The sequence below is a fragment of the Anser brachyrhynchus genome (genome assembly GCF_964034855.1).
Source record: "Anser brachyrhynchus genome assembly, chromosome: 5".
In the NCBI taxonomy this organism is placed as follows: Eukaryota; Metazoa; Chordata; class Aves; order Anseriformes; family Anatidae; genus Anser; species Anser brachyrhynchus.
The window spans coordinates 2,612,067-2,625,800 of record NC_137699.1 but is presented as its reverse complement, the minus strand read 5'-3'; the positions used below and the strand labels follow the sequence as shown (position 1 = coordinate 2,625,800).

General features: G+C 36.0%; 1 protein-coding gene across 3 annotated transcripts in view; it reads left to right on the top strand.

Moving 5' to 3' along the window:
- ZNF143 (zinc finger protein 143) overlaps positions 1–13,734 on the top strand; it is a 37,976-nt gene that overhangs the window by 19,083 nt on the left and 5,159 nt on the right. For 2 of the 3 annotated variants that reach the window (XM_080593352.1, XM_080593351.1), the window contains exons 7-13: positions 171–245; positions 4,112–4,231; positions 5,396–5,471; positions 6,949–7,074; positions 9,208–9,387; positions 10,643–10,870; positions 12,126–12,274. In XM_080593352.1, coding sequence (XP_080449478.1) covers positions 171–245; positions 4,112–4,231; positions 5,396–5,471; positions 6,949–7,074; positions 9,208–9,387; positions 10,643–10,870; positions 12,126–12,274 — 954 coding nt within the window. The remainder of the gene's footprint in view (positions 1–170; positions 246–4,111; positions 4,232–5,395; positions 5,472–6,948; positions 7,075–9,207; positions 9,388–10,642; positions 10,871–12,125; positions 12,275–13,734) is intronic. The other variant, XM_080593353.1, reaches the window with a different exon arrangement.

The following is a 13,734-nucleotide window of genomic DNA, read 5'->3' as shown; positions in this document are numbered from 1 at the left end:
TGCAGGTGCTACTAGTGGTGTTTTTCGTGTTAACAGATGGGATAATGATGTTTCAAGAGGGAGCTAGAGAGCTATGAGAGAATAAGGAACTCAGGAACTGTAACCCTCTATTTTTCAGACGAATAGAAATAACTTGAAAATGTTTTTACCATTTCAACTTCATTTTTCAGGTCTCTATTGATGGAAATGACAGTGTTAGCGGCACAGGAATGATAGGTGAAAATGAACAAGATAAAAAAATGCAGGTATGTAGCACAATACAAAATAACTTAATACATCTATTTCTTCGTTATTCTCTGTGCCCAGCAGCATGCACAATAGGTAGCCCTGTGTAGCCATGAACTAGATTTTACTGCCACCTTTCAGGAATTTTAGACTTCAAAACCATGCATGTCATACACAGGTCATATTTCTCTCTTTGTCCAAGATCCATTCACATGATTTTAAAAAGACCTTCAAATACTGTTTTCTGTCTTTTTTCCTTTTTTCTTTTAAAGCATAGTTAAAAATTATGTTGGATTTCTAAGATCTGACTTTTTAACCTGAGTATTTCATCAGTGAGGGGGTAAGTATTTCAGAAGTTCTTTTCCAGATCTTGAACTTCCTTTTTATATTCCTTAAATGAGAAGGAATGCTGAATCAATTAATGAATTAACTTCTTCTCAAGAAAGATTAATTCTAGACATGCACCTCCAATTGTTCTCTCTTTGGTGCCTTATTTTCATTCTACCTGCCCTGTTAGATTCCCTTATTTTTATTTCAGGTTTTGTAAGCAGTCAGGAGATGAGGATGTTGTTCCTAGTGAACCCCCTAAAGAAGCAGAAAAATACTTCCAGTTCTTCTGCAATCATGTTATTATGTAAAAGTATATATTAAAAAAAAATCACTTTTCGATGTGAAAGTATTGACTTAAAAGTTCTAAGGGTAATGGAGAATACAGGTTAAACTTATGAAGTCTGAGGACTTTTTTTAACCTGAGATTTGTAAAATTGTGTAAGGAGAGCAGTCTTCCTCATCATAGAACACCTCATTAAAGAAAGAAAGAAAAAAAAAAAGAAAAATACATTGTAGCCTTCAAAGAGTTATGAACAACAACAGAAAATAATAACAAGACCCTATACCCTTACGTGCTCAAACGACAGAATCAGAAATGGGTAAGTCATTTCACTGAGAATGATACAGTCATCAGAGAAGTACTGTTTTTTGTTTTTGTGTAATTTAAGAGGTAATGAACTAGATAACAATGAAAAATATTTTCCAAGGTAAAATATCTTACAATACCCATGAAAGAGAGAATTATAGGCTCACCTTTGATAGTGACCTCGAAATCCTCTATTCTGTTTGTGTGTTTGTTTGTTTTAAGTTAGGTCCCACAATATTTAAAGCCAAAGACACTCCACAGTTGTCTGTGTGGCATGACTGTGAAAGGAGAGAAAAGCCAATACATACATTATCTATGGTATTGGCATATATTCCATAAAATGAAATCAAGAAATTCTGGGGTTTTCCACACTTTTAGGTTTGAATAGGGATACAACTCCATCAAAATGCAAAATTCAAGGAAGAGCAGAATAAGATTTTGGTTGGCTTTAAGTAAAAGTAAAATAAGAGCCTATTAAACAAAATGACCCGAACATTAAACAAAATGATATAATCATATTAATCATATAATCATATTAAACAAAATGAACCAAAGAACTGAGGGGCCCAAAGCCCTTATTTCTGAAAATGTTAACTGTGGTTATATCATGGTGTGATCAGATACCTACTTGTAACTCATTCAGAAATACTATATTGCTTGAGATAAAATAGTTTAGTATTTAGATATAGTATTAAATAAGTGTGTATTTATAAATTCTTTATGAAGTTCGCAGTAACACAAGAACAGAACAGATGTTATGCTTCTGAGTAGTCATTCAAATCAGTTACATATGGTTAGGGTTTTTACCAAAGTAAAAAAAAAAAAAAAAAAAAAGTAAAACCTCATTGTGATTTGTACATGTGAGAACAAAACTCTGTGTGACCAAACGGATATCACACATTATTTCTTTTCAAGTCTGTCATACCCATCTGTTCACAATAAAAGCAGAATCATATGACTGGTTCATATGGATATGATATAAAAATCTTATCTGAGATCTCTGTTACCTTTGTTATTCTCCTGTGCTACCTGTCTGAACTAAGTTAGGATGCATTTGTGATTACTTTTAAACTTTAGGGTTTGTTTTTTTTTTGTCTATTTAAGTGTTTTGAAAAACACAATTTCTCTCAAAGTGTCAAATTATTATAAAGGTGCTTTGTTTATGTTATTTTGTTTTTGTGCCTAACATCTGAATTTGTTATTTCTTTAGAGAACGTTATCTTCTAAGAGTAGTAATTTTAATACAATATCTGTCCTTGCTGAATAATAATACTAACTGAATTCTTAATAATTTTCAACTCATACCAACTAATGTGTTGTGAAGATGCATATTTCTGCAAACAGTTGTTTGACCCAACAAATGCTCATGATTTTCAACTGATTTTTTTTCCTGCGTGTTTTATCCTTTATCCCAATCTTTGTATTGATAAAATGTCTGGTTATTTCCTTGTGGATACTAGAAATAGCACATTGATTACAGAATTGTTTAAATTTTTTTTTAAACCTTGACATACTTCTTCAGCTTTATAGCAGACCTTAGCTACTACATACATACTGTTATATGCTGAAAATGCAAAAAAAATGCTAACAGTTTTAGTGACAGGAAAAAAAAAATCCAAAAATGTTTGAGTGTACATACTGAACTAAGATTGCATTACCAGTGTGTCTTCTCCGCATTAGGCAACACATTGCCAGCAGGTTGAGGGAGGTGATCCTTCACCTCCTTCATCACTGGTGAGACATATCGGGAATGCTTGGTGCAGTTTTGAGCTCTCAGAAAGACATAGACATACTGGAATGAGTCCAGTGGAGGACAGTGGAGATGATTAAAGGCTTGGAGCATCTGACAGGCAAGGAGGGGCTGAGAGAGCTTCAACAGTTTAGATTCCAGAAGACAAGGCTGGGGGATTCTTACCAGAATGTATAAATACCTGATGGGGGCCCGTAAAGATGACTAAGTCAGGCTCTTAGTGGTTGACAGTGACAGGACAAGGGGCAATTGGCACATACTGAAGTATAAGAAATTCTATTTAAATGTGAGAAAAAAACTTTTGACTCTGAGAAAGACTGGACACTAGCACAGGTTGCCCAGAGACCTTGTGGTGTTTCTGGAGATGCTCAAAACTCAACAGGATACTGCCATGAACAACATGCTGCAGCTGACACTGCTTTGAGTGGTGGAGCTGCAGCAGGGCTGCCTTCCCATCTTACCAGTTCTGTGAAATGCTCTTTGACAATGGGGAATGGAATTGGATCCATAAGAAAAGGGGGTAGTTTGAAAGCATGGACCTTTTAAAAGTCTCAATTACTTTGTGTACAGTTGTATCAAAATGTTTACATTTGGGCTTCTGCCTATTTTTTCAGTCTGTAAGAATGCTCCTTGATTATTAGTGTATGCAAAAAGGCTTTAAAAGTTGCGTTGGAAAGCTATTCTGTATGTTTTCCTGTTGTGTCATGCAAGAAGGAAGAGTGCAACCTAGTTCTAGTTGTTCCAATTAGTTTGATCGAAACACATGCATCACAAAAAGTACAAAATGCTTTCCTTCATTTTCAAAAAGTGCTCATTATAAGCGTATTTAATCATTGTTTAGCCTTTGCATGAACTTATCTCTGAAGGTGGTCTGACTTATAGCTAACCTCCCTTAGGAACAGAACCAGTGCCTTAGATATAATCTAAGCCTTTTCTTTCTAATACTCGTTTTACCACTGGGCTTATTTTTCAAATTAATTTGTATTTGTTGTTGTTTGACTAATTAATGCATGCATTTAAATGTATTAGCTACAAGTAAATATGCTTTACAGTTTCTCTCTTTCATCAAAATCTATGCTTTTTTTTTTGAGGGCTAAGAAATACGTGGCGTAGCAAAGAGACAAAAGAAACCTGTTAGAATCTGCTCCAACTTAACTACAAATAGGGTGTGACTTTCCCAATCCTTTGTATTTTTTTAATGATTTATTTTTCAATTTAAGATTGTCTTGCAAGGACATGGAACAAGAGTGACTGCAAAATCTCAGCAGAGTGGAGAGAAAGCATTTCGCTGTGATTATGATGGCTGTGGAAAACTGTACACAACAGCTCACCATCTTAAGGTGATGAGATGTAAAATGAGCATTGGTACTTTGTAGGCATGTTTTTTTTTTAAAACAAATTATATGCTTGAAATAATGGAAATTAATAGACAATTGCAACGGTGATGTTTTGTCAAATGTTTATTGGGTTGATACTACAAGAATTGGTTGTCTCAGATGTTCATCCAATTTTGCTTAGTGTTCTGAGATGATGCACTTTTTGAAAACTGAGCATCTAATAGACTATAGTCGTGGGCTAAAAAAATATACTCTATATGTTAATGTTATATAAAATGTGCACTATAACTTGAAAAAGAATAAATGTTGACTGTACATGGTACTTATTTAGCTGTCAGATTAGGCTGGATGCAGATGTGGCGTGCTGGGCTCTTATATTGCTAGCATGTAAGAAATCTCTTGTAGGTTCCACCAGCAGTATCACAGGAATTCTGAAATCCAGTGTTCACTTTCTCTAATCTACATGTATACTTGATCATGCAAGAATTCCAGATTCTGAAAGAATTTTTCATCATAAGTCTAATTCTTCAAAACAATTGAACATTCAAAGTGAAGAGCTGGAACATTTTCTTTACAAATGGCAACTCCTTATTTCTCTCATGCGTTTTGTTTGTTTTTTGGTTGCTTGTTTTTGTTTTTAAATAATGTAAAATATTACTGGAAACAGTAAAAATGTAGAGCTCAGTTTAGGCTGAGGTAATCACTTGCAGATGAGGTAAACTCCCTGCAGTGGAGCACTGTTGAGTCAGTGAGTAACTGACTGCATGGATTATATGCTACAATGGTGTCCTTGCTGTAGAGATTTCATGCAATGTAAGAGGATCAGTAGAAGTTCTCAGTGGAGTTAAAAATCAAAAGAGAGCGGGCCTGAGGCATTTATGCATACTGTCTTTTGTAGTTGCACATTGTCAACTGCACATATATTTACAGAAACGTTTTTTGCAAAACTGACTCAAAAGGATTAGGCTAGACCTTCGAATGAGACATCTGTAATTTTAAGGAAAACACTGCTACCCTATTCTGTTAACTTTTATCACTGAGTTAAGGACATTTTAATGTGAATCTTAGGAAGAGAAATAAAATATATTGTCTTTGAGAATGAGCTGTTTGTTTTGAAGTAATCAGATGCAACATTTCACTAAATCAGTGTATTGGATGTCTTGGCAGGTACATGAAAGGTCACACACAGGAGACAGACCGTATCAGTGTGAACATCCTGGATGCGGTAAAGCTTTTGCAACAGGTAATCTTTTGTAGACTAGCTCTTACTGCTTGCTAATGTTTGTCCATATAAGATAAGTTTTTAGTAATTTTTTTTTTTAAACTTCTAAGTAAAAGAACCTGCTTGGGAATACATTTATGAGAACTACAGAAAAAAGTAATTGCATCTAGAGCAGCAGATGGAAAGGAAGAAGGGGGAATGAGGTGAAACACTTAACACTTTCCCTTAGTCTTCACCAGTCATGATACAGTCAGATTTTATCTTGAGAAAATAGTCCTTTCTTAAGGTAAAACTAATAATATAAATTAAATGAGGCAATAATAAGCTGAACCTGCTGGCTGGAGGCAAACATATGATCATCTGTTTCAAAGCTGAAAAGAACTTGGATGGGAGGGGATGGGAGGTCCTCTTATTTTAGTATTCTTTATCTAACTGTATCAGAGTGACATTTCTCTTGAAGTGAACTCTGCATTTCATACAGACTACTCCATTCATGTGTGGCTATAAACAGCTTTTTGTCTACTAATACCGTATTTGTGGTCAGAGCCATTGTACCAGCTTAGTTCAACAACCCTTGCCTTTGGTATAGTTCATGTTAAGTACTGAATGCTCTCATTTTAAATATTTATAACTTCACTGGGTTGGATCATGAAATTGAGTTTATTTTAGATTTAAGAATGAATTAATGTTCTAGTTGGTAGCCATCCTGTGTGTTTTTCAGAAATCAAAAATAGGAATTTTAGGTGTTTTAGGGATATATTGAGAACACACTGAAATTAAAGCAGGTGCCATCTTACAGACTGTTACTTTACTTTGTGTAAATATATATCACTAGTGGACAGAAGGAAAATTCAAGTTTCTGTTTTTAAATTGCTTTTCGGGTGTTCTCTGGTCATATTTTCAGGGAAGTGCAGAAGGGAAAATATTGGTAAAATGCTAATTACAAAATTGTTAACAAAGAGGGTCTGATCCAACGGTTGCTTTAGATTTGTAGAGTTTTTGATGATGATGAGTTTCTGAAAGTAGTCTTGTCTACTTAGTAGTCTAGGGAGTGAGCATCTGTGACTGCTGTCAGTTGGCATGTATACATGTGATAATAATATGGTTTAAAAAAATTAGAATAACTTGGAGCCCAGATAGCAGTAGATACTACTACTATTGACTTCATTATTGATTTTCATATGAGCTAACAAATGCCATTTAGATGATAGTGTTAGTATGAAAAAAAAAAAAAGTAGACAGGATAGAGAGCATACAGCTTCCTCAGAAGACAGAATAAATATTTGTCCACATTATAATCATTACAGTTTATCCCTCTGAAGGGAGTAAGAAGTATACTTTCTTAATAAATGAAGAAAGAAAAAGAATTATAAACTGTATCTAGAGTTCTGTTGCTCTGTATGGTAGAATGAAGAGCTTGTAAAGAGTCAAAGACTGATGGTTTCTGACCATCCTAATTTTGTATTTATACTGTTATAACATCTTTTCTGATCTTCAGGGTATGGGTTAAAAAGTCATGTCCGAACACACACTGGTGAAAAGCCGTATCGGTGCACAGAAGAAAATTGCACCAAATCATTCAAGACTTCAGGAGACCTGCAGAAACACATTCGAACTCACACAGGTACTATTATCACTTTTTTTTTTCTGGTTAATTCATGTATGTGGATTTTTTTCTCTGATTGCTCTGTTACTTTATACTTACGAAATGAGCCTGTGTATGTTCTTTCTGAAGCCCAGTGAGCTCAAAAACGTTTCAGCATGGTTAACAATTTACTGCAAATCCAGCATGCTCTTATAATAAGAGTGCTGAAGCATTCACACTACCATTGCAAATGCACCAACATTTAGCAGTGTCACGTTGTCACTTGGTGCCTTTATGGTTTCATTTGCAGCTATAAAAGAACAAGGATCTTCCCCTCACTAATCCAGCTTACCTTTTAGAAATGGCATCAGTGTTTTTACATTTTGGTGCTTTGAGATAAATTGCTTGTGGGTTTCATGAAGATTGATAGTTCTCAGATTATTGCTATCCCCATTTCCCTTCTTGCAGCAGAAAAATGAACGAACATATGCTACAAAAAACAAATGTTAATAAATATTCCAAACGTGTAAAAAATAAAACCAAGTCCTTTGTGCAAATGGATGGAGTTGTGTGTGTTCATACTCTGTGCAACAGTGCACCCGGTGGAGGCAAGCAAGTCCAGGGACACTGCCCACTCTCCCATGGCTTTGAAACTTTATCCTATAGACCAGTGTTTCGTGCTTTCCTCATTTTCTGCCTATTTTAGCCCAAAGTGATTTCAGTGGCAGGCCAGTCTCACTTCTGCTGCCATCATGTGCTTTGCCGCGGCTTCCGTGAGCTCCTGGATAGCCGATTCTGGTGTCAGAAAAGCTAGTGGCACCAGGTGCTGCTCGGCTTCCTCCTGACTCCTGCGGAGAAGAGCTTGAAAGCGTTGTGACCTGCTTTGCATTGCTGGTGCTGGAAATCTCAGTCACCTGGAGACAGGTCACTTTTCTAGCGACTCCATTAGAAACATGAAGGCTGGCCCCGCAAACCAGTCGGATGACATTCTTCCAGGCATTCTCGAAGAACAATCATTGTTTTGGTTTGTAATGGAGGGTCTGTTGTTGGGCGGGGTGACTCTGCAGCCCTGCTCCTTTCAGGCTGTAATTTGAGGTTCTGCGGTGAAGGAAGGATTAGGGGAGCCATGGTAACACAACATTGAGGCGTGTACACTCACATACACTCTGCCTTGGCAGAAAACTGAAAAACCTTCCCGAAACAGCTGCCTTAAGGAGTGAATTACAGTTTCCTCTGCCAAGGAGCTAACTACTTTGGAGTTTCATGGTATTAATGTCTGTATCAGGACTTAATCTTTTATTTCTGCCTTTAAGTATTTAAAGTCGTATCTGTAGTGGTAATCTGCCCTCTCTTGCTCTCAGATTCCTCTTTGGTAAACAGTACAGTGAGTGTAATGTACTTAGCTCTAAGCAGTGTGAAATTACGACAGAACAGCATGTCAGGTGTCTTGCACTTCTCCAAAGTCAGCCCTATTTTGCTCTGCCCCCCAGCAACTGTATGTGCTTTGGTAGATCTGAAGGGTCAGGGAGATTAGGGAGGGACTGATCTTATCTGTCATTCATGGTGAAGGTTTTGGTGGAATTAAGTGAGTTATTGTGTTTAAATTTATAAGAATAGTCTTACAACAACAAAAAATCTGTATTTGTGATTGCTTTGGTTTTGGGGTTTGAAACTTGAGTTTCAAGGCTGTCTCTCTTTACAAAGTTGGCTCTGCTCTTTTAGGTTAAGTGCTTTCTGTGGTGAGTTTTACTAATCCATCTGGATCTTGGTTATATACTAAATCATGAAGGTATTTTTTCATCTTGTTCATTACAACTGAGAAATATACAAATAGTATAATACACTTGTATTGGACAATGTATGTAAGAATTTGTATGGGGGGTTAAATACATGTTAGAATATGGCACAGTATGAAAGCTAGTCAGCAACCGAGTCTGTTTTGTACATCATAAAGTACTAACCTAAATACTTCATAATTTAGATCACAGACTACAGTTTTCTGAAATTTTGCCAGATACTGCTAAAGAGCACTCCATGTTCACATGCTCATGGTATTTCTGACTGAGGTTCTTAATTAGATAGCTTTGGTTTCCAACATTCAGGGTAACTTAGTGATTTTTGTTTTCTTTCATATTTTTTCCATGTGTACCTTTTCTTTTTTTTTTTTTTCAGGTGAAAGGCCCTTTAAATGTCCTTTTGAAGGATGTGGCAGGTCGTTCACAACGTCTAATATTAGAAAGGTTCACATCAGGACACATACAGGCGAAAGACCTTATTACTGTACAGAGCCAGGATGTGGGAGAGCTTTTGCCAGTGCAACTAATTATAAGAATCATGTGAGAATACACACAGGTATATGAATGGTGTTTTTCTGTTTTGAAGTGGAACCTGCTTGGGAGGGCCTGTGTCATTCTTTTTTTTTTGAACACTGTTTTGGTGCACTGTAATTGTATAGTCATGTTTATGTGACCTGACCTGGTACTTTTGTTTGGGCCTTATCTCCCGTCAGCTGTGGGGCGTTAAGCAGTTAATTCTCCCTCCTTGCTGTCAAGGTAGAAAAAATTTCATTTGGCTCCAAAGCTCTTTGAAATGAATGCAAAACTTTGTCTTCAGTGGACACCAGGTTAGATACTTAATATGGTTCTAGGGCTTGCCAGTGTTGTGAGATGTATATTAAATAACAGCAAAGCATAAGCCTGAGCTTGACTTTGGCTCACCTTTGTGAGTCACCCTTTCATCTCAGTTGTATTTTCCTTGCTTCGGGAATGGTGATCAAAACCTTCTTTTCATAGACCAGAGTTGAAAATACTTAGCCACCTTGATTGGCAGGGTTAGTCAGCAGAAATAATCTGCACAAATTAGAAGGTTCTAAAATGTAAGGACTATTAATAGCTCTTACTATATATATAATATCATCTTGGTAGCCTTATATACAGCCTTATATATTTTATAGAAACACAGGCAAATTTGATAGAGATGAGTTTTGTATCTCAGATTATCTTTTTAGTTTATAATGTAATTTGGATGTTTGTTTCATTGATTTTAAATTAAAGGTGCTTTTTATGTTAAACCATAATTGTTTAAACATATGCTTCCTGTAGATTTCTTCAGACCTTAAAGACTCAAAAGTAAGATAAATTCTACTAGTGTAACAACATAGCTGATCACTGAAGAAAAGTACAGAGCTTCCACTAATAAAGGAACAAAATTGTCAGTGCTGTGCCAAACTGACATTTAGGTTGGTATCTTCCCAGAAGCCCATGGTGCTATGTATGTCACACAGTGATGCAGTTTGCATTTGCTTTCATCCTTAGGATCTGTTTCAAAAGATTCTGCAGATTGCATCTTTCAGACTGCATCATTCTGTCTTCATCAGAAGGACATTTTATATGGAATGATAGGGAGAAAAAAGGGCCTAACTTTCACTGGCAGATTAAAAAAAAAAAAAGCGAGAGGTTGCATTGATAAACTAGAGCTTCACTACTGCCTTTGAAATTGAAGTTTGGTTGGTAATAAAGATGTGTTGCTAAATATCTACAAATTTGTTGACAATTTTGTTTCTGCATCCTGGATAAAGTTCTCTTTACCCATTCTGTTTTCCATACAGGGGAAAAGCCCTATGTCTGTACAGTTCCTGGTTGTGATAAACGTTTTACAGAGTATTCCAGTTTATACAAACATCATGTTGTACATACTCATTCCAAACCATATAACTGTAATCACTGTGGGAAAACATACAAGCAGATTTCTACACTTGCTATGCACAAGCGGACAGCACATAATGACACAGAGCCAATTGAAGAAGAACAAGAGGCTTTTTTTGAGCCACCTCCAGGTTAGAGTTTCAGACTTTGAATCTCTTGTTGTAACAAATGGTGTGGATAATATTTTGCTGTTTTTTATATCCAAATGAAAACATAGATAAAAATCTGAGGTATTTAATAAAGTTATTTAACTTCTTTGTAGGGCTTTTTAGTGCGGTAGTCAATTTGTAAACAGAAACCAAGAGTAATTGACCAGCTCATAAACTGAGTTTTATAGCAAGCTGAGAATAAGAGAGAAAATAGAGTTGCAGCCCCAGCAAACCTGCCATAAAAAATCCTGCTATGAACATGAATGTGGGAAGGAACCTGCCAGAGTGTAAAATGTTTGGTTGCAACCTAGGAGATTTTTCTGAGTGCGTAAAACACTATAGTTGTTGGCAGTCTTTGGGGAGGAATAAAGGTACTGCGTTGTGAAAAGGAAGAATCTGTCTGTGCAGCACCCTGAGACTGTGCTGGTTTTTCTGCAGTTAACAGCAGTTTCTGTGAACAGTCCTAGAGGCAAAAATGAAAACAAGCTTGAGTGTTGTGGTACTACTTTAGAATGTTTTTTATGATACGAGTGTTGTATCCTATGAATATAAAAAATTAGGCTAAAGGAAGTATTTCAAGAACAGTTACAAATGTCAAATTCTGATTTTAGATGTGACTAAGATAGGAAATGCAGATACAAACTGTTTTGGTCAGATTAGTCATTCTATTTTACTACAGATATTGGGGAAACTGCACTGAATGCCTCAAGCAAATTTGCTATAGTCTAATGCCATCTTTTAAGAACATGATAAGATTCATTTGCTTGAGGTTAAACATTTATTAAGATAATTAACGCTACTTAAATCTTCACACAAAGGCATCGCTGTATTCTTCTGTATGTTTGTTAATGAATAACTCTTTGAAAAACTGCCGGTTGTGTTCTCATGAAGCCTCTTGTATGGAAAGGTTAACGTTTGCAGAATTAATTAGAATTGTCACCTTTTTAATGTTTGCTTATAAACTATATAAATACTACACATAATGAAAATACACATTTAGATGTGTTGTAACTTATTGCCAGAAGACTGTACCCCGGGTTCTAAAAACAAATAATTTGAGACTTTCTGACTTGCTTTTGGTGTTTTTCCTTCTTCTTTCTCATCTTTCCACTACCGTTTTTCTGCTGAAGTATTTAAAAACCTTCAAACCAGGCTGGCATTTAATTGTTGTCATTTATCTTTCCTGCCGGTCTTTAGAGTATGTAAACTACCCTCTTGCTTTCTTTGTGTCAAACAGGTCAAGGTGAAGATGTTCTCAAAGGCTCACAGATAGCCTATGTGACAGGTGTGGAGGGAGAAGATGTAATTTCTGCACAGGTTGCTACAGTTACTCAGTCAGGATTAGGTCAACAAGTAGCACTAATTTCCCAGGATGGAACCCAACATGTAAGTAACCTGTGTGCTACAGAAATGACAAAAATACGTTGAGAATTAAGGCTGGTGGTTGTGTATGCTCCATGTGCTTTCTCAAATCAGTTAGGATCCTTAATAAGTATGTACATGGATTTCTTATGGAAATAAATTTCTTTGGAGCTCATGTAGTATGTTTAAGGTTGGGCCTCCTCTGGAATACCTGAATTAGACCACATATTCTGATATCTGAAACTGTATTAATACAATTCAAAATTTTTTTATTATCCTTGTTATCTTTGTCACTGTTAACAACTCAAAGTCTGTTGTGCTCACAATGTCGGCACAGGCTATTGCAACAACTGTTACGTCTACAGCCTATTTTCTGAGGTTTCCCAGAATTCCCTGATTATTCTATTAATATTTGATGATCATCTTCACTGTTGTCTTGCCTTCACACACTTTTTAGGAAAAATAGTCTTTTTAGTCCAGCTGTCTGTTTTACGAGCTGTTTGGTAGTGTTAAATTCTTACTGTTTCTAACATAAACAAGAGAGGATGGAATGTTTTGATGCTATCTCCACTTGAAAATTCCTGTGCATATCTTTTTTTTTTTTTTAAGGTGTTGGTATGAAATTTCACTAAGAGGGGATTTCAACACAGTTCTTTAGTTTAGCTCTATTAATATGTTGAAGGCATACAGGGAAAATTATATTTCTGCTGAGAAGGTACCTGATATGCCAGTAGCATGTGAAAAATATCTTCTAAATTAGACTTGGAGATGAAAAATTAAAGGTGTCTGTTATATTGTCAGCCCTGAATACTGCAGTAATACTAAGTAACTAGCATTTTTACCCTCTGACTGAAGGCCTTCAGGCCTTAACATGGAGTTCTTCTCACTTTTATTAATCCTTCAGCTTGACTTCAGTTCTGGGATGTTTTTATTGCCTTCTAAATCAGGCATCAAATCACTTATCTGATGCCCTATTACATTTATACAGGAGACATCACTAATTCATATTGCTGGGAATTCACATTGGTGGGAAGTATGCACCCTTTTTCTTACTACTGAGCCATTGTTTTATTTCTGTAAACAGATGCGTGTGTTTGAAAGATCATGGGATGTTACATCTCCACCTGTAAGATGTGTGTAGTGAGGGCTTTTAATCCCAGACTGGGACTTGTCCAAAGAGTGACACTAATTCTCAGGAAATGCATGAGTATCCCTGTCAGGAAGTAGAATAACAGCTACTACATCTTATGACCAGTATGTTACTTGTGAACAGGATTTAAAATGTTTTTTTCCAGTGTTACTCTGAACAAGTAGCCTTTTCATTCTGGATTATTAAGACAGTTTGTTTCAAATTAGGAAACTGAACTTGCAGGAGTATTCCTGCTGAAGCAACCAGCAGGAATTTGTTTGACATTATGCTGTTAAACTTCAAATGCATATCACGTTTTTTTTTGTTTTTTTTTTTTTTTTTCAAATCTTACTTA